The sequence below is a fragment of the Delphinus delphis genome, chromosome 15 (genome assembly GCF_949987515.2).
Source record: "Delphinus delphis chromosome 15, mDelDel1.2, whole genome shotgun sequence".
Taxonomy (NCBI): Eukaryota; Metazoa; Chordata; class Mammalia; order Artiodactyla; family Delphinidae; genus Delphinus; species Delphinus delphis.
Window position 1 is genome coordinate 63958587 of NC_082697.1, and position 21005 is coordinate 63979591.

The 21005-nt window shown below is 48.3% G+C and overlaps 1 protein-coding gene across 1 annotated transcript in view; it reads left to right on the plus strand.

The window, feature by feature from the left end:
- Positions 1-21005, plus strand: part of XYLT1 (xylosyltransferase 1) — a 323319-nt gene that overhangs the window by 242382 nt on the left and 59932 nt on the right. Inside the window, exon 7 of the mRNA XM_060031007.1 lies at positions 19017-19097. Within this exon, the coding sequence (XP_059886990.1) occupies positions 19017-19097 (81 nt within the window). The remainder of the gene's footprint in view (positions 1-19016; positions 19098-21005) is intronic.

Consider the following 21005-nt stretch of genomic DNA (forward strand, 5'->3'; position numbering starts at 1 on the left):
CATGGTCTGGCCTTTTTTTGTTTTGTTTTGTTAAAAGCTTGTTTTTTATTTTTGTTTTTTTTTTTTAATGTATTTATTTATTTATTTATGGCTGTGTCGGGTCTTCGTTTCTGTGCATGGGCTTTCTCTAGTTGTGGCAAGCGGGGGACACTCTTCATCGCGGTGCGCAGACCTCTCACTATCGCGGCCTCTGTTGTTGCAGAGCACAGGCTTCAGACGCGCAGGCTCAGTAGTTGTGGCTCACGGGCCCAGTTGCTCCGCGGCATGTGGGATCTTCCCAGACCAGGGCTCGAACCCGTGTCCCCTGCATTGGCAGGCAGATTCTGAACCACTGCGCCACCAGGGAAGCCCTGGTCTGGCCTTTTTTGTGGTCAGTCTGTAGTTGGGCAGCCCGGCCCCCATTGCCCCTCCCTGCTGCAAGGCTGTTTGAAAAGAGCCTTGGTGTTGATCAGCCTGCTCGACTGCAATGGGCTGAAGCAACACTCTTGAGTCATCGCAGCTGCAATCTCTCCAAAGTTCTACCTTAGACCTCCTCTTCAACCTCACTTCCCCCACCCCATCACCAGGCTCAAACGATCTGTCCCTGACCAACCTGTTGGCCACTATAAGGCTCCCAGGCAGTTTCTGAATGTGTCAGATGTCAGCTCTGACATCTGGGTGGGTCCCAGCCTGGGAAACAGTCACGGAGTAGATGCCAAGGCAGAGAGCAGAGTCGCAAGCCTCCTCCCACACACTCTTGTCCATCTGAAGAGAAACAGCCCCACTGAGGCCAGATTGGATACCTAACCCGGATTCCAGCCCTGGCCCAGTGCCCATAACACTGCTTAGTCGGAAAGTGGAGAGTGGGAAAGAGGAGGCCGTTTGGTGGTGCTGGCCAGCCTTCCCAGGGTAGGGCCCGAGTGGAATCCCACATCAGTGTTTTGTTCCCTCATGGAGGAGGGATGGAAACTGTGTCCCCGAGAGCCGCCGGCTGTCTCCTGTGTCCTTTCCTCCCCCAAGAGAAGGAGTGTCCTGGGTGCAATTTGATTGTGTTCATCAGTCAACATTACTTGGCAAACCCAGCCAGGGGCACAAACGTTGCCACTCCTTTCTGTGCATAAATGTGCTCTTTGAGATGCTGGAATGTGGTTTAAGGCCAAGCAGTTTTTTATTACAGAGTCAATCTTTGTTTAAAACTTTGCCGCCCTGGGGAAGTTTCTAACAAGTTACTTTAAACAATGCCTTCTCTGAACACCTACAGCTAAATGGTCCCATTAATCCAAACTGCTCTGCGGGGATGCGGTGCAGCAGAGGGCAGTGTCCGAGATGGGCTTCACTGAGAGCGACGGCTGCAGAGCCGAGGTGCGGCTTGTCGTGAATTGATCTGCCAGGAGATGCCCGCTCCCCCAGTGTCCCCGCCTCTGTTCATCCAGCCCCAAGCGTGCGCAGGGTGCTGTGCCAGTGCCTGTGGTCTCACTTCATCCCTCAGCTACCGGTGAGGCAGGACCTCATCACTCCCATTTGAGAGACAAGGGACGTGAGGACTCACCCAAGGTCACTCATCTACTGAGAGGTGGAGCTCAGGCTTCAACCCACTTGTCCTTAACCACAAGCCGGGGCTTCCCAAGTCTTAGCCGCAGTAAGCCAGATGATTTAAAGGAGTACGCAGTTGAGTTTTTGAAAATGGCAATATTTATCTATATTAACACGTGTAAGGAAAAACTAGCATGCTCCAGCTTTCTATAGTTGAAGTTTTCTTTTTAAAAAATAGTTGATCTAAATAAGAAAATATTAATAAAGCAAAATACAAGGGGTGAGTGGTTCTTCGAGTATTCAACAAGTATTTATTGAGTGTCTACTATGTATGCCAGGCACTTTTCTGGGGGCTGGGATACAACAATAAATAAAGCATATTCATGGTGTGCCCACCACCCCACCCGGTGCCGATGAGAGAAAGAGACAATAGATAAGAGAATGGGTAATGTGCAGAGTGGAAATATGTCTGAGGAAAATTACAGCATTGGAAAGAGAAGGGAGGGTGGGCCAGGAAGGCGCTTTGATAAGGTGGATATGCCAAAAAGTTGTGAGAAAAATGTATGAATGACCAAAAGAAGAGGAACAGCATAATGGCAGGGGTCAGCAAACGTTTTTATTAAGGGCCGGATAGTAAATAAAATATTTATTATTTTTAGGTTAGGTTTTGCAAGCTGTATGGTCTCTGTCACAATGACACAGTTCTACCACTACAGCAATAAGGTAGCCATAGACAGGATGTAAACAAATGGGCATGGCAGTGTTCCAGGAAAACTTCATATATGAAAACATGTGTTGGGCCATAGTTCACAGACCCCTGCACTAGACCATTCTGCCAGATCTCCCACATTCAGATAATGGCCTTGCCCAGAACACACCTGTCTCGGCCTTTGCAGATTTAGTTCCCTATCCACCCACCCATCTTCCCAGGCAGGCCTTTCCTGCGTTATCTCAGATGAGTCTGTCACCCAAGGTGCCAAGGTTGATGGACTCCTTGCTTCAACTTTCAGGACCCTGGATAGAGAAAGGGTGGCGGAGATTCCCAGGGTCTTCTGGTCAACGTCCTCTGGAGCCTGGCCTGGACCCCCACCCAGCCGTGGGTGGCTGAACTTGACATAAAACAACAGTCTTCTTTTACTTTATTTTTCCCCAACCTGCATGGCTTACCCATACTGAACTTGAGCTAGAAAGAAGCACATGAAATCCAGCTCACCCGTCAGTGTTGCCTGGCCCTGGTCATGTGTTCACAGAGGGGCCTACAGGACTGTAGGCCTATCCAGCCCTTCATAGTATGTGTCAACCAGAGCAAACTGGATGTTCTTACCACTCAGCTTTCTCTGCATAAGCCTGTCAGAAATAGCTGGTGCCCCTTTGCACTTAAATCACCCTGCGCTACCTACCTCAATCTGAATCAAAAAGGTTAATGACATTGAATCCTGAGACTCATTGATTTCAGGACGTACCCCAGCTTCCCGCTTCCCCTCAAAGCACAAGACTCGTTTGTCTTTCCTTGGCTCATCAGGCAGGTTGCTGACTAATGCCCTGAAGCCAGCTAATTCTCAAAGATTTCCCAGAGTGACTGGACGCGTGTTCCTGTAGTGCTTTCTGTAAATCTGGTTGATTTTGTGTGTCTGGTTCCCCACCATCTTTCTGCCTGGATGTGTCTGGGCTCCCTGTCTGTAATTTGTCCCATGAGTCTGCCACAGGTTGCAATGTTGATTTGACAAGAGAGAGATGAATTTTTAACCAAGGTGATGACCGCAAAGTACACTCTAATGAAATATCAGCTTTAGTTCCTCACTATTTATTTTTATTGAAGTATAGTTGATTTACAGTGTTGTGTTAGTTTCAGGTGTACAGTAAAGTGATTCAGGTATACACATACATATAAGTTCCTCACTGTTGATTGATTGATCCATTCATATAGTCAGTCTGTTGACTGACTAGTCAGCACATGCTTAGCGGGAACATACAATGTGCCAGACATTTGCTAGGATCTGCAGTTACAGCCACCAATAGGGTAGTTAACATTCCTGTCTTCATAGATTAGCATTAAATAATTATATCCTTATGACATTGTTAGGACAGAAGTTCACATACATATATTATAAGAAACCAACATGTATATAACCTTTTCTCTTCTAGGTAATCAGAGAAAGCTTCCCTGGAAAAGTGTCCTTAAACTGAGAAAAGTAGAGAAAGAACTAATCGGGTGAAAAAAAAAAAATAGGGGCCAAGTATTCCAGGCCGAGAGGGCTGTGTGTGCAAAGGCCCTGAGGCATGAGGGAACATGGCCCATGCAGCAAGTTGAGAGTGTTAGGTGGACAGGGTATGGTAAGGGGATAAGCCAATAGAATGAGGCTGAAGAGGTAGGCTGACCCAGATGCTGTGGGACCCTGAGGGCCATGTTAAGAAGCCCCAGTTTATCCTAAAAGCATCACGTTACCTGTGAAAAGTTTTTTATTGGAAAGCACCATGATGAGATTGCTTTAGTTCTTAATCAATTGCTTGGCAGTGGGAAAAGAAAAGGAAGGAAAAAAAGTAGAGAGCTATACCAGGCTGCTGGAAGAGGGGAAATACAATAGCTAATATTTTCTGCTAGTGGATATATACATTATAGCTCAGGTAATTATTTTCCATCAGGCCAGTCCCCCCTGTTGTTTCGGTACAGTTATTTTTGTCTCTTTGTTGGGCCTTTCTGCCCCACTCCGGTTTCTTAGTCCCCAGGCCCCTGGGTTTCCTGTAGGGACACTGTAACCTGGAGCCGGACCCAGAAACCTTCTTTCTCATCTCTGTTTGGCAGAAGTTTTCCAGGACTTAGGCCATGGGAAGTGTAGCAAAGGGATCCGAGTGTACACTTGCAGAGTCAGCAGAGTCTGAAGCCAGCCTATCCCATTTACTGGTCATGAAACCTTGGACAAGTTGCTCATCCTTTACCATACCCTGGTTTTCTCATCTGTCAAATGGGAACCATCAGTCACCTACCTCAGCCTTCGCCGTGGGGATGAAGCTGTGAAATGTGAAGTGCTTGCCTGGCACAGAGAAAGTGCTCAATCAATAAATGATGACAAGAGGGTGACAAGAGGGTAAACCCACTAGGTTGACAGTTTTTCAAGTGCAGAAACAACATCTGTTTCACTTAGGTTGTGTCTCCGGTGCCGGGGGCAGTGCCTGGCACATAGTAGGAGCTCACTAAGTCCTTACTGAAGTGAGAAATCAGGGAGCAAATGGATCCATGGCCATCCCATGTAACACCACTGGGGCTGCAGTGCCGGTTGCCATTTATTCCCAAGTGGTGGAAGACTCGCTGATCCTTTATTGCATGGTTTTTACTTCCATGATTATTAAAAGCATCTCCGTTTTTTCCTAGATTGAAGACCAGTGGAAAGGTTTTTGTCTTTACTTATTTCTTTCCACCAGAGGCATTTTCAGATCTCTCCATCATTAAAATGGAAAACATTCCAAAGAGCCAGAGAGTCAATTTCAGAAGAGCGATGAGCCATGGTGGGTTCTCGTAAATCCTAAAGTTGGCTCAGCCACTTCTCCCCTTAACTGGAGGTGCCGGCACAGATAGAGAGGAGCCCCATCTGGGGGCCCAGCAGGCCAAGGGATGGTGACACGTCACACCTGTCCGGCCACATGCTGGCTCCCTTGCAGCCGGGAGAGGGTCCGATATCACATGTAATTCCCTGATGTCATAAGGCAGGTATCTCAGCTGTCCCTGTCTCCACAAGAGGGGGCTGGGAGGCAGACATAGCAGCACTTTCCCTCCAGTTTCCATGACCACACCATGTATCCTCCAGGCCTCTTTGGTGAAGCCCTTGAGGTCAGGTGGCCAGGTGCAAATCCCTGTTACTGTTATATGTGGACTGTCTAACCTGGCACGAGTAATTTAACCTCTCTGTACTCCTTCATTGCAAAATGGGTGATGATAACAGCACCCATCACAGCGGTCGTTGAGAAGGCAAAATGAGTCAATATATGGCAGGTGCCTGGAACACATGATTTATATCTTTAGTAGTCATCATCATCAATATCATTATCATCATCAATATCATTATCATCACCATCATCACCATTTTTAGATGCGTTATCCAAGCTTTGAGAAGCCCAGTTTGCTCCATTGTAAAATACAGCTACTGCTGCCTACCTTCTGGAGTGGTTCAAGGATCAAGTGAATAGTGCATACAAAATACGAAATACCAAGCATGATTCTTTTTCTTTTTCTTTTTCTTTTTTTTTTTTTTTTGCGGTACGCGGGCCTCTCACTGCTGTGGCCTCTCCCATTGCGGAGCACAGGCTCCGGACGCGCAGGCTCAGCGGCCATGGCTCACGGACCCAGCCGCTCCGCGGCGTGCGGGACCCTCCCGGACAGGGGCACGAACCTGCGTCCCCTGCACCGGCAGGCAGACTTCCAACCACTGCGCCACCAGGGAAGCCCCCAAGCATGATTCTTATTGTAGCTATGTTATAATGACTTTTTTTCAGTTTGAAATTTGGGGCTTCCACGGGTATTTTTTTATTGTGGTGAAATACGTATATCGTAAAATTTACCGTTAGTGGCGTTTAGCACGTTCACAACGCTGTGCATCCACCATCACTGTCTAGTTCCAAACACTTTAATCATCCCCAAAGGAAACCCTGTGCCCACTAAGTAGTCACTCTCCGTTTCCCCCACTTCCCAGCCCCTGGCAATCACCGATCTGCTTTCTGTCTCCATAGATTTACCTCTTCTGGACATTGCACATAAGTGGAATCGTACAATATATGGTCTTTTTTGTTTGGCTTCTTTCACTGAGCATCGTGTTCACGAGCCCCACCCATGTTGAAGCGTGTGTCAGTATCGTCACATTTTATGGCTGAGTAATATTCCATTGCATGGATAGACCACATTTACTTTATCTAGTCGTCTGTCAGTAGATGTTTGGGTAGTTTCCTCTTTTTGCCTACTGTGACTAGTGCTGCTATGAATATTCATATACAAGGGTTTTTCTGAACACCCGTTTTCAATTCGTCTGAGTATTATTGGCTTTTTAACATATGTGTTTCAGCTATGTAAGAAAAGGAAGAAACAGTAAAAAGATAAAGTAGGAAGAGAGGGATTTCGGCTTCTGTATCTGGATTTCCTTTTTCTGCCAACCTCAGCTGTTTGGGAGCCAGCAAGGGAACCAACCACAGAGAGTTTGGTCTTGGCTTTGTTCTTTTTTTTTTTAATTATTATTATTTTTTTTTTTTACATCTTTATTGGAGTATAATTGCTTTACAATGGTGTGTTAGTTTCTGCTTTATAACAAAATGAATCAGTTATATATATACATATGTTCCCATATCTCTTCCCTCTTGCGGCGTCTCCCTCCCTCCCACCCTCCCTATCCCACCCCTCCAGGCGGTCACAAAGCACCGAGCTGATCTCCCTGTGCTATGCGGCTGCTTCCCACTAGCTATCTACCTTACGTTTGGTAGTGTATATATGTCCATGCCTCTCTCTCGCTTTGTCACAGTTTACCCTTCCCCCTCCCCATATCCTCAAGTCCATTCTCTAGTAGGTCTGTGTCTTTATTCCTGTCTTACCCCTAGGTTCTTCATGACATTTTTTTTCTTAAATTCCATATATATGTGTTAGCATACGGTATTTGTCTTTCTCTTTCTGACTTACTTCACTCTGTATGACAGACTCTAGGTCCATCCACCTCATTACAAATAGCTCAATTTCGTTTCTTTTTATGGCTGAGTAATATTCCATTGTATATATGTGCCACATCTTCTTTATCCATTCATCCGATGATGGACACTTAGGTTGCTTCCATCTCCGGGCTGTTCTTGAGCTCCTGGGCGCTGTCCATGCCCCAAGGGCCACAGATCCCCCTGGGGAAAGCCCTGATGACTGTAACTGGTGTGCCTGGGGAAGCCAGCTAGCCAGTCATCCTTCCTCTCCCTCAGAGGGAACAGGCAACAAGAGCTCTGGGATAATCAAGCACTTACTGTGTGCCAGGCACTGGGCTGAGCCTTTCACATATGTGATCTCATGAAGTCTTTGCCCAACTCAGACAAGGAAACGGAGGCTCGGAGGGGTAAAGTAACTTACAAGATCACACAGCAAGGAAGCAGATAGGCAAGCTTCAAACCCGGTCACCCAACGCAGAGTGATGTCCCTGCAGGACAGTGGCACATCTGGCTATCACTCAGTTGGACTCATCTCAGTTGGACCTGCCCAGGTATCTGCCTTGGTGTAAAAGGGATTCTATGTACGTTTGGCAATTCCATTTCAGGGACCTCGCACAGCCTCAGGGATTTCATTCAACCTTTGTCCCTGTGTATATTAAGCGACTATTATGTGCCAGACATTGTGCCAGCCAAGCCTTTCTCAGCTGGAGTTCCTCATCTGAACCTCAGAACACAGCAGATCATCAGGGTGACTATGTTCTTGACTCTTGCAAGTATAGAACATAACTAGTACCGTTCCCGATACACAGGGGGGAAGCTAATCCAGGACATACAGGGGATGCCCCGGGAGCAGGGCTAAGTTCTCACAGAGACATGGTCTCAGTCAATCATCGCTGTGTCTCCAGCATCTAGAACAGTGCCTGACACACAGTAGGTCTAACATAAATATCTGCTGAATGGATGAGCGGGGACAGAGTGACGGGAACAAAATAGACATGACTCCCCCCCTCATGCAGCATACCTACATCCTGTTTTACAATTTACAATACAGTCCTCTTTAATAATCCAAACCGTTCAAATATTCGAGGACCTCGCACTGCAGATAATTTATCAATGATCAGTGAATTTGTACCAGTACCTTTCCAGCATAGCCATGTGTGAACAGGTCTTTGGAATAGTCCCAGGTGACATTTCTTAAGCTTTTTTTCTTAAGAAACACTGTCACTATAAGAACAAAAGGGAGTGGGACTAAGGCATTACCCCTAGTAAACACATCAGGAGTGCCTGTAAATGGATAGGCGTTACCCAATGAGCAGGATGCATGAATTCACGGACAGTCAAATAAAAGCGGGGCTTAAGTTACCCCCATTGAAATGGGTCCATACAACTCAGTGATACCAGTTGAAAAAGCTGAATCCGGTCTTCCCCGGTGGTGCAGTGGTTGAGAGTCCGCCTGCCAATGCAGGGGACACGGGTTCGTGCCCCGGTCCGGGAAGATCCCACATGCCGCGGAGCGGCTGGGTCCGTGAGCCATGGCCGCTGAGCCTGCGCATCCGGAGCCTGTGCTCCGCAACGGGAGAGGCCACAGCAGTGAGAGGCCCGCGTACCGCAAAAAAAAAAAAAAGAATACCCTGGGTGCAGCATGTCCTGATCCTCCAGAATCTCTCTTGAGCCAAGAATCTGTGTCTGCTTGAGGTTTGCAAGGGTGGCTACAGCATTTCTTTTTCCGTGGAGGAGTGTGTGGCTTCTCTTCTGTGTTGCATCTTGACCTGGTTCCAATACGAACAGGCTAGTGAACCTGGCAGGCTGCCAAGGTGCTCAGGGACAGTCAGCTGTCCTCTGAGCTAAGTCTCACCCCAGGGCTGAAATCTGAACTGACCTAACCCTGATGTTCTGGGAGATGGAGATCCTTGTTGTATTCCACCCCCAGCAGAACGCAGACTTCAGTCCTAGAGAAGTAATAATAATAACAACGATAATGATAGCTAGCATTTCAGCCTTCTGTGGGCTAAGCTACTCAACCTAGAGTGATCCCTGTTGCTCTCCCCTGCCCACCAGTCATTATCCCACTTCTGATACCGGTTTCTGTATCAGCCAGGATTGTTCAGTTGCAAGCAACAGTTAATGCCCTCTTATTTCATTTAATCCTCATAGCCGCCCCATAAAGTGTAAGTATTGTTATCATCCTCAGGTTTTTTGTTGTTGTTTTTTGGGTTTTTTTTGCGGTATGCGGGCCTCTCACTGTTGTGGCCTCTCCCGTTGCGGGCACAGGCTCCGGACGCGCAGGCTCAGTGGCCATGGCTCATGGGCCTAGCCGCTCCGTGGCATGTGGGATCTTCCCAGACCGGGGCACGAACCCGTGTCCCCTGCATCGGCAGGCGGACTCTCAACCACTGCACCACCAGGGAAGCCCCCATCCTCAGTTTTAAAGAAGAGGAAATTGAGCTTCAAATAGATGAAATGACCTGCCCAAGGCCACACAGCTCATAAGTGGTGGAACCAGAACTTGAACCTACATCTCTCTGTATTATTTTAACCACTTCAAATACTGATGTGTTAGTGTTGGTGCATTGGGACACTTGTCTGGTGACTTGGAATTGATAATAGGTCATTGCCGTCCTTTGAACCCAGGGGAATGTGAAATGGTGTAAGATATCTGTTTTTAGCCATACACACAGAAGGAAAGTTGAACTTATCAATACAGATCAGTTTAGTTTAACACTCATTTATACTCTATCCCTTGCCAGTTGAACTGACACTGAGCTGATTCTTGCAAAAACAGACAGGAATTGACCAGGCAAATGTGTAGGAAAGGTGTCGCCAGCATAAGGGACGGTACAGAAAAGCCCTCATTCTGGAATGCAGCACACGTGTTTAGAGCAGTTTCTGTGGACCACTTTGGGGCATGAGGCCCCAAAGAGGAAGAGGCATGTGGCTGCTAGAACCTGCCCTGTTTCAGGCCTGTGCTGGACGCTGGGGAAAGAGAGACGAATCAGACAAGGTTCATGTCCTCAGGTAGCTTACAGTCAAGGGAACTGAACATATATAACTTACAAATGGGAACACAAGGCATATAAGAGTTAAAATGTCACAGCTTGATAGAAGATTGGTAAGGAGTGGGAATGCCTTCCCTCCAGCATTTCTAAGCAAAGGATCTAGGGACTTCCTTCTGAAGGCTCCCTTTTACTGAACACATACTATGGGCCAGGTACTGTGCGGGCCATACCCCCAACACACAGGCAACTCGGAGGCCATTGTCATTCCTGTTTTGCAGATTAGAAAACTAAGACTCAGCGAGCTTGCTTAAAATCAAACAGCAAGAAAGTGGCAAAGATCAGAGAGAAACTTCTACAAACACCTTTCTAAAAACAGCTTTCATTGCAGCGAAGTTTTGGCTTTCCCACATAAATCGCATTTACTTTTAAGATTCAGTCTTTTGATGTCCTCCAAAGGAGGTCTTGTCTTGTCCCCCTCAAAACCAAATCAAATAACTGTCTGTAATCCGTCGTTGTAAAGGGATGCAGGATTTAGTTAACCAAATGTTCTGCTCATTTGAGATGTCTCGTGGCATATGAGGACAACCAGATTTCAGAGAATTAAAATACAATCAAACAGACTTCACACACACACACACACACACACACACACACACACACACGCGTGCACGCGCAGCTGAATGGCAATTCAGTTCTTCATTCATGATTCCAGCAATGTTATTTTATCAGGCTCGGCCTCTGGGTTCTGATTCTTGTCAGTTACCTTTCCGTTACAGCCATCTGGAGGAAGGGCTGAGGTGTTTAGAGTTCCCACCGATGGAAAGTCAGATAAACTGCCTCTTAGAATGGCTGATGTATGCTTAAAATGAAAAATGTGTGTTTTACAAATGTTCTGTGAAAGTGTTGAGGCTTTGAGAAATGGTTTGCCAGTTCCTAGAAACGCAGTGAGCATGTTTTAATTCTGCGTCATTGTCACCAGTAACGAAAAGATGCATCCAATTAAAAGCAATTGGGTTTTATTATCCAGGTGGTTATCTAGTTCGCTGTCTGCCTGTGTGGAGGGGAAGAGCTGTCCCCTGGTGCCTCCAGAATGCTTTGTGCTTTAGTTCACCTGCTGTTTCACCCCCTATCCCAAGAATCTCCCTGTTTGTCTGCCTGCCCCACTGTCCCTGCCACTGGAGGACAGGTACCATGACTGCCTTACCCACTGAGGTTCCAGGGGTCTGGCCTCTGACCTATCAAACTGGGAAATCATGTTTCCCAGGAGAGCAGACGGAACTTGCAAAATCTTAAAGTCATGAAAGGGCACAGAACGTTTAGAGAACTTCAAGTAATCTCGAGACTGAACAGGCAGAGCCAGCTGACAACCCACTTTCTAGCCTTGCTAAGGAGTTAGGACAGTGTCCTGCAGGGGCTGGAGAACCACCAAGGGTATTAAGTAGAAGAAGGGGCACGATCAGACTTACGTTTTAGAAGATCTTACAACTGCTTCCCCGAGGATGGATTAGAGTGGAGTCTAGAAGCTGGGGCTGCATTTTATCCAGTTCACTTTTCCTCAGGTACCCAACTAGGGCTGTAATCATGCCCCCAGGGTCCAGGAAGAATTACAGCATCTAGCTTTCCCAGTATGCTAGCACTCAGGTCTCGCTATGAGCTTCCACTACATTTGAATCAGGGGTTGCCTTCTCTTGTCTCCAGTTGCCTTTGCTCTTGCCTCTTCTTCAGGGAACCCTGAACTTGGCCTTTCCTCTGGTTGTTCTGGAGTTCTGGCCTTCCTGAGAGATTTCCTAGCAGATAAGACTTCAGTAAGGCTCACGCATGAGCCATCTGGAAAGTCGAGGACAGTGATGGGAGTGCCTCTCCCCAACCCAAAAAGAAATAAGCCGGATGGAAAAATGGGTCTGAATCCACTTGTGAGATGGAGTGCAGTGAGAGGAATCAGGTGGCTGGGGTCAGATTGTAGACGGCGCCACAGAAAGGCCCACACCCCGGACAGACGACGCCTGATGTGCAACCTATGCTCCACAACGATCCCCTTGGAAGGAAGTAGGAGGCATCAGAAGGTGGCTGCAGTTTCCTCTGCTTGTTTCCTGACTCTTTCTAAAGAAATGAAGCACATTCCTGTAGCCTGTTCACCATGGGGAAAGCAGGATTGAAAAGAGCCTGCACTCTCGACCTGGGGTGCTGAGGTCCAGATCTCAGCTCCACCTCTTCTAAGACTTTGGCCAAACTGTTAAATCTCTGTGTCCCACTTTATTCACATATAAACTAGTACCCACGTGATGGGGTTACTGTGAAATTAAAAGAAGGAGGAGCACTTAGCACTTTGCAGGCAACAAAAGGCATGTTTTCTACCCTCATTGTTTTCTGCCCCACGTCTCTCCCAGGTCAGAGACACAGGGAGCAGCATTCCTGGCAGAGGGAATGGGATGGGCAAAGGCACAGATGTAGAAGTGAATGCCTGTGCTCTCCGCCCTCGGGAGCTGAGTCCGTCCCGTGGGGCGGGCGCTGCGCTGAATCACTGTTGAGCACCTACTGTGTACCGGGTCCTGGAGGAACAGAATGGAATTAGACCCAATGCCTGCTCGCCTCATGACTCTAGCCAGGTTCCTGAAAAGTATCGTCCAAGGTGCCCGACTGAAAATCCCGGGGCTGTTAGCGGACAGATGGGCACCAGCTGGAACAGCTGCCCCGAGTACTGAGGAGGATGGTTTTCTGCCGTGCCCCACACACCCATGCTGCTCGACAGAAGGTTCATTTGGGTCCCACTGGCTGTTGGTACCCTGGGGAAACAAGAAGGCCCCTGCTCAGGCCTGGCCACCCTGCTGGAGAAGCCCACCAGCCTCCCCACCTCCATCCCCTTTACAGTTTCCTTCTCCCTGCCCACACCACTGGTAGCCAGCTGGTCAGTTCCTGTGTAATGATGTGAGCCCCAGCCATGCCCTCAACCCTTGGGGCAGCCTCAGTCCATGTAATGAGTCTTTCTGAAAGCAAAGAGAGACTCAAAGGCATCCTTTGCATGAACAGTTCCACATTTGGGAATTTAATCCTACAAACATCTATCATACCCACATGTGGAAAGATAAATGTGCAAGGATGTTCGTAGGAGCGATACCTGCAAGCAGGGAGGCGAATGAGGAAACAACCTAAATGTCCATCACTAGGGGATCGGCTGTGCCCATTCCATAGGAGGCTGTGCGGCCATTAAAAGGATGAAGTCTGGGGCTTCCCTGGTGCCGCAGTGGTTGAGAATCCGCCTGCCGATGCAGGGCACACGGGTTCGTGCCCCGGTCCGGGAGGATCCCACATGCCGCGGAGCGGCTAGGCCCGTGAGCCATGGCCGCTAGGCCTGCGCGTCCGGAGCCTGTGCTCTGCAACGGGAGAGGCCACAACAGTGAGAGGCCCACGTACCGCAAAAAAAAAAAAAAAAAAAGGCCACGAAGATGCATATTCCCGTTTCTGTAATGAAAAATGGATATAAATACAACAGCATCTACTTCATAGGGTCGCCATGAGGAATAAGTGGGTTAATAGGTACAGAGTGCTTAAAATAGTGTCCCCCACACAGTAGGTACTCAAGTGTTACGTGCTGTTGTTGCCTCTGCTGTAATTTCATGATCTTGCTGTAGCCTGAGTGTCATAGTTATAATTTTAAAAGCACAGGAGAGGGTTACAGCTGGCCTTCCCATCATTGTGGTTTTCTGCACTCAGGTTTATCATAGAAAGATGGAGGATGACGCTTCTCCCGGGGTCACACATCCTGTGGCAGGTCCATGTGCCCAGAACCATCTGAGTTTAAAATGAAAACTTCTGTGTCCTGGGCCCCCCGGGGCAGAGGGCCACTCTCCATATGCCTTTGGTGGCCCAGTGGCTTTAGGAGTACGGACAAGGCATCGTTGCTTTTCACATGTCATAGGAGAAAACATCAAAACGGTACGTCAGGATGGAATATTATGTAGCCTTATAAAGGAGAGAAATTCTGACCCATGCCACCACAGGGAGGAACCTTGAGGACATTGTGCCATGTGAAAGAAGCCAGTCACATAAAGATAAATACTGTATGGTCCCACTTACGTTAGGTCCCTAGAGTTTGACTGCTCTGAATATGCAGAGACGGAAAGTAGAAGGATGGTTGCCGGGGGCAGGGGCAAGCGGGGAGTTGTTGTGTAACGGATTCAGAGTTTCAGTTTTGCAAGATGCAAAGAGTTCTGGAGGTGGATGGTGGTGATGGTTGCACGACAAGATGAATGTTCTTAATACAACTAAACTGTACACTTAAGCTGGTTAAGGTGGCAAATTTTATGTGTATTTTGCCGTTTGAAATTTGAAAAATAGAAGGGTACATCAGCTACCGCAAATATTGTCGCATAGGGTAATGCAAAGGTGGTACTTAAAGTGAACATATATAGGAAATAATTGTACAGATGATACACTAGTGGAAGAAGTTGGGGAAATACTGTAGTATATTCTGAGCTCAGACTGAAGGTGCCTCAATGCTCAGCTTGCCCGACTCCACAGGCCTCCATCCACTGCCTCTCACACACACTTCGCTCCACAAATGGCCCGCCCACTGCCTCCAGGAGGGCTACATCCGGTGCCCTCTGGGGTCTGGGCATACCTGGCAGCATCAGGGGTTTGAAGTCCTGACATTCACAAAACTCTGTGCTAAACTTTGCTTTAGCGCCGTCGGCCTCACCATCAGCCATGAACACCTCTGGCAGCGTATTAGCATCCTGTATCAGGGAAGGGCTATCGGGGTAGGCAGGAGGGACCCAGAGGAGGGCAGTTGGCTCTGTGATGGGCTCCTTCCAAGTGAAACCGAGCAGGTCCCAAACGCTCCTTGCCCTGCCACTCGCTGCCTGCAGACAGGCTGGGCTGTGACTGGACTTCTGGGCACCCGAGGACCTAAGAGCTATCCCCCTTCTTCCTGGGTGTCTTCATGCCCAGAGCTACATGCGTATCTGACACACGCAGCAGTGTGGCGGTCCTCTGGGAGCCAGTTCATAACTGTGATGCCAGCTGGGAGACTGTAGACAGGTTCCCTTCTGTGGAGCGTCTCCCAAACCATGCTCCGCAGAAAATTCGTGGGTATGAGGCACAGAGAGATTTCCGAGTTCAAATCAGCTTGGATCTTTATACTGCTGTCCTCAGTTCAACATGTCTTAAGCTTCTGATGCTCGCGATGGCAATAATAATACTATTAAACAGCAGTTAACCTTTATCAAGGGCTCACTGGGGGCTGGGTGCTACCGCACGGGTCTTACATGCATTATTTTATTTAATACTCCCAACACCTGAGGCTTATTGAGATGAAATAACCTGCCTGAAGTCTGGGCTCTCAGGAAGAGACCGTGGCGAGAAGATGAAGAGGAGGAGAATTAACTACCGATATTCATGCTTGGCGTGAAGCAGCACTTCCTAAACGTTAAAGGGCGCACGCATGCCCTGGGAGTCTTGTTAAAAGGCACATTTTAACTCAGTGTATCTTGGGTGGAGGCTGAGGTAGGGCATGTCTAATAGCAGTGGGCTAACGCTGCTGGTCCCAAGACCAGGCTCTGAACAAGGAGGCAGTGGAACACATGTGTGTTTTCTCTTGTACCTGGGATGGAATTCATTCACTCATTCATCCATTCATTCATTTGTAGAAGCCGTCTAGTAGCAAAGAACACGAGCTTTGCATTTGGAACCAGGTTCCAATCCTAGTTCTGCACTGTTCACTAAATGGGTGTTTTCTCTGAGTCTCAGTTGCCCATCTGTAAAATGGGAATGAAACTCGCATTTTAGAGACTCTTTGTGATTATTCAATGCAATAAATTGTAGCAAAAGTCCGCCCAGGGGCCTAGGGCGTGGTGGACATTTCATAATGGTGGTGCTTCGGGAGCTCATTTTACTATGCATGTATTTCCTTCTAACCGAGGTTCCCACATGGTTCCAGTAAGTTTATTTACATTAAAATAAATGTATTTATTAAAACAAATTATTTACTATAATATTTATTTACTTACATATTCCCATAAAGATGTCCCAGTGGCTCCAAAGGCCGCAGTGATGGGTCCCGGAGGCCCCACCACGAATCGGAGGAACTGGCATAGACGTGTCTTCTGATCATTTCCACAAAAGGTGGAAGGAAATTGTGGAGGAGACAGACACAAGCGATGAGCTGTGGAATTCATTTGGCAAATGACTCCACCAGAAAGGAGTGAGAAATGCGTGTGAGGGGGAGAGAGTGGGAGAGAGCACGGAACTGGGTAAAATGACAACAGATCGCAAGCTGTTAATTATTCAGAGGGAACTAAATATTATGTAGGCAATTACCAACAGGCGTCGGAAAGCCCCACAGGGAAACCTGGTCCTCAGCCGATCTGTCTCCCCCCGCAGAAGGGCTGGGGGACAGGTTTTAGCTCGAGGGGCAGGCTCTTCGCCCAGGGAGGGGGAGGCAGGGTCCCCTCCATGTCCAGCCCAGCCAGGACCCAGCGCTGTGCTTTGAAAATCGCTTTACCCACAGGCTCTGGGCCTGGAATCCGCAGCCCCCTCCCTGTCTACGCTCCCTCCCCTAAGATGTCATCTTTTGAGCCGATTTCATGTGGAAGCATCGCTAAGTAAATTCGCTAAATGCCTATTCATCCCCGTCAGATGGGGACGCAGTGAAGCGGTAAATGTGACAATGGCCCCAGCTCGGGGCCCTGAAAAGCGCTTTCTGGGGCTGCTAAATGGAGCCTCAGCCGCTGACCCTGGGAGGCCTGAGGCTTCGTGAGAGGGGGCCCAGGAGCCCCGGCCCGGCCCCTTCAATCCTGCCACTGAGGCCGCTGAGAGGCCCCTCTTTATTATTCCTGCTGCCAGGGACCCATTCAGAGGTTAACTTGTCCCGGTATTCATCAGGAGGACAATAATGAACTGTCGCAGAGAGTAGAGAGGGGGTTGGTAAACAGGAACTGCTAAGACGCGGAGATGGAACGGGCCTCTATGGTTTGGAAAGAGAGATTGCTTTCATTTCCTTTGCAGGCTGGTTTAGTTTCCATCTCTCCAGCAACTTCAAGAGGCCCTCTGCCCACAGCAACCCGTAACTGGGAGGGAAGCACGCCTGGGCTTTACGTCGCCTGTTTGCGGAGATGCTCCACGTGCACATGGACACGTGGACTTGGCCTTTTGCCTGTGTCCCTGGGATTCGCCTCTGTGCGCATCCGCAGGACTAAGCTTCCTGCGTTTGTGCCTGGGCGGGTTTACCTTGCTGTAGGCACACGGGGTCTTTCTGGCATCTGCAGCCACTAGAACGGCAGGTTTTGAAGTGGTGTTGATTTCTGTAAACTAGGACGGGATGTCGGCAGTGCTCGTTTCCACTGCAGCCTCTGTTAACTTCTCCGTCCCCCTCCGCTGAAATTATGAGTTGATCAACAATAGTTGTCCAACCAGAGAGCAGGGGCTTGGAGTGGCACGACTGCAGGTGTTGCAGGGAACTGAAGGAGGGGGTGAGGGGTGAGGGCGGCCCTGACCGGGTGGTGGGAGGCCAAGAGCAGAGCAGCTCGCATTTATTGTGCCCCTACTGTATGCCCTTTAAGTCCACCCAGTTATCCATCAGTATGTATACCTACTGTGTGAAGGGCAGCCAGGTGAAGGCCGCCACTCAGGTTGAATGACTTACCGCAGGACACACAGCTGGGTCAGAAGTGGAGCTGGGATCTCTCCCCAGCCCTTTCTGCTTCTAGAGCACAGGCATCGCTTTCTTAGGCACCCACCTGCCCCCCAGAGTCTAGCCTCCTTTCTCTTCCCAGAGATGCGCCTTCACCGTTTCTCCCAATTTGAAACAATGGTTAACCCTTTCCTCCTAAGTAAAAATCCCTGAGCGGAGAAGCCAGATGATAAAGGAGCTGTCACTTCAGCACCGTTTACCTGTTGGGGTTTATTCAGCGTAAGAGGCAACCGCGTTTCTGGCAGATGGAGACCCCGTGTGACTGCCTGTTAAAGTACTGTCACAGCTGTATGCACAAGCTGATTAGCTGTGACTACACCGCTAGTGCTGAGATTGATGGCGATAAATCTGGGATAACAATGCCGGGAACAATGTCACCCGTTTGCATCACACTTCATATTTCTTAAAGCTCTCTCAATCAGCCTGGGGGTTATGGATTCATCCATTCATTGACTCATTCATTCCTCAAAACACATTTGAAGGAGTCAGTTTAAACTCATCTCACCTTGAGTCATCCATTCATCCAACAAACATTAATGTACCTCTTACCATGTGCCAGTGATGAGTGAGTTTCATTAGGTTCTGTCCTCACAGAGCTTACGTCCTAATGTAAGCAAATATAGCTCTTTCAGATGGTGAGGAGCTCATGTTGTGAATATAGTGATGTGATGGGGGTGGGGGGAGGCAGGTGCTACTTTAGGTTGGGCAGCAAAAAAAAAAAAAAGCCTCTCCGAAGAGGTGACATTTGAAAGGAGACCTGGATGACAAGAGCAGACATGGAAAGATATGGGGTAGAATTTCCCAGGCACGGCAAGTGCAAAGGCCCTGAGGTTACTCTGTATCTGGCATTGAAGTATTCACTGATGCCTTACGGTTTGCCAAGCCCAGTGTTGGGCACTGGAGATTCCAAAACAAATAAGGTACTAGGCTTATTCTCAAGGAGTTCACAGCATATGGAGTATGTAAGAGACAGACAGTCCATTTTAGCATGCTGTGGTAAGCTCAATGATGGCGACATATGAAAGAAGATGCCTTCCCTACCTGCATGGTGTGAAAGAAGGAGGGGACCTGGTTTCTGTGACAAAGAAAGGAGCCAGGACACAAAGTCTGCATGATTTCCGGAGGACCCTGACTTTCCTCTCGGTTTGCTTCCACAGGACAAATGACCAGCTGGTGGCATTTCTCTCCCGATACCGAGAGATGAATTTCTTGAAGTCACACGGCCGGGACAACGCCAGGTAGTGTACCCTCCCCCTACCCTTGTGCAAAAGGGAAGTGGAGATCTGAGTGATCATTTGGGGGCTTCCTTCTAGGCTGGTTTGATGCAGCCAGAGAAAAGTTGAGGATGGGAGAGAGGCATGGCATGGGCCTTGGCCCTTTCTTTGTAGCATCTGAAATGGTGTCTCCTGCCAGCCAGGGACAGAGATCACAGTGAATGTGTCTCATCATGTCCTAGTCCTTTACACCTTTTCCCCCAAGCCCTTTCGTGAGTCCATTATCACATTATGGCTGTCCTTCAAGGAAACTAGGGTAGTCATTTTAATACCCAATTTATTGGTAGGAAGACTGAGGCCCATAGTTTAAGTAAATGATGTCCCCAGATCATTCATTCGGTCAGCCAGTCATTCAACAAATACTCACTCAGTGCCAAGCATGTGCCAGGCACCCTTCTAGAGGAGAACAAGACAAAATCCTCACTCTCATGGAATTTACCTTCTAGCAGGAAAGAGTCTCATGCCAGCATGGAGTTGAACTCAAGTATCCCGACTCCCAGCGCTGCGCCCTCACCATTGCCTCACTCTTGCTGCCTAAGATGTTGGCAGGGATTGGAGGCACCAGGAGCCCAACCTGGATCTGTTGTGCCTCTCTCACTTAGACTGAGCAGAGCCAAACAGCATCACTGCAGTCCCGCTTTGAGCTGAGCCTAAATCCCCGTGGCCAGAGATCAGCCGGAAGGGACGCAGTCTTGAGCACCCTCTGTAGGAGAGACCACAGGGTCCGCTCCACCATTGGACATAAAACACTGCCCAGGATCGCTCTGCCATCTTAGAGCCTTTTCCTAGCGTTGCCTTCAGAACTTAATCTGGCAGCTCACAGGATACCTTTAGCGTGTTAATGTGTTTTCTTTGGCCTTCGTGCTGGTTTTGTCTTGTTTAATTCAGGTGCTTCATTTGAAAGTTAATAGCCCCATTTAAAAACAGCAATATTTCCCAGGGAAATCCAGATTTCCAGCTCATCTTAAAAGAGCCAAAGGTCCACTACATCTGTGCTTGAATTTTGTCGCGGAAGTTATGATCTGGTTCTTAGACAAAGCCCACGTTCTACAGGTTGCTGCAGCCCTTGCTGCCCTCTCCCCTACCTCACCCTGTTGGCATTTCAGTTTGCCGGCTCTGCTGTAGGTGTTCTCTGCCACTGCCGATGGAAGTGTCATTTTAGCTGTTTCTGTGATCCCCTTTACCCAGATATCCACAGAAGGGAGGGACAGAAGCAGGCAGTGAGCTCCATTTCCTGAGCTTTCAAGAAGTAACCCCAGAATCCTTGGGTTGTATCATTTTCCTTAATTTTAACGTTGATGGCATCCAGCTGTCTATATCCAGATTGGGCCTGTCCTACTGGCAGCCTGCATTCTTTACACTTAACCCCAGACTTGAAGATGCTCTGTAAATTAGCACAGATTACTATAGCATGTTCTGGCCACTACACTGGAGAGGCCTGGTGGATAAAGAAGAATGGTAGACATATAGTGGGCTGTGTTCCTGCTAAGTGCACATCGCTCTGCTGGGCCCTTTTCGCACGGGATCCAACTTTATTCTTACAGTCACTCGATGTAAAAATACGTATTATTATCTCCATTTGTCAGGAGAAGAAAGGGGAGCTTTGGGAGCCCAAATGATTTTCCCAAAGTCACACAGCTGGTAAGTGCTGGAGTTTGAACCCAATTCTCTGGCCCCAAAGCCCATGGAAGCAGGGTAGAGCTGAACAAGATTCCATGCAGGTGGTAAGTTGTCAGAACTAGACCAGATATTGGTATCCCCACCCTTAGGTAGAGAATGAAGATGCTTCTTCACTTCCAAGTAACTTATAATACATGTTTTGTGCAAAGTCATATCGTTAGAAAGGAATCCACTGTAAGTTGATAGACTTGT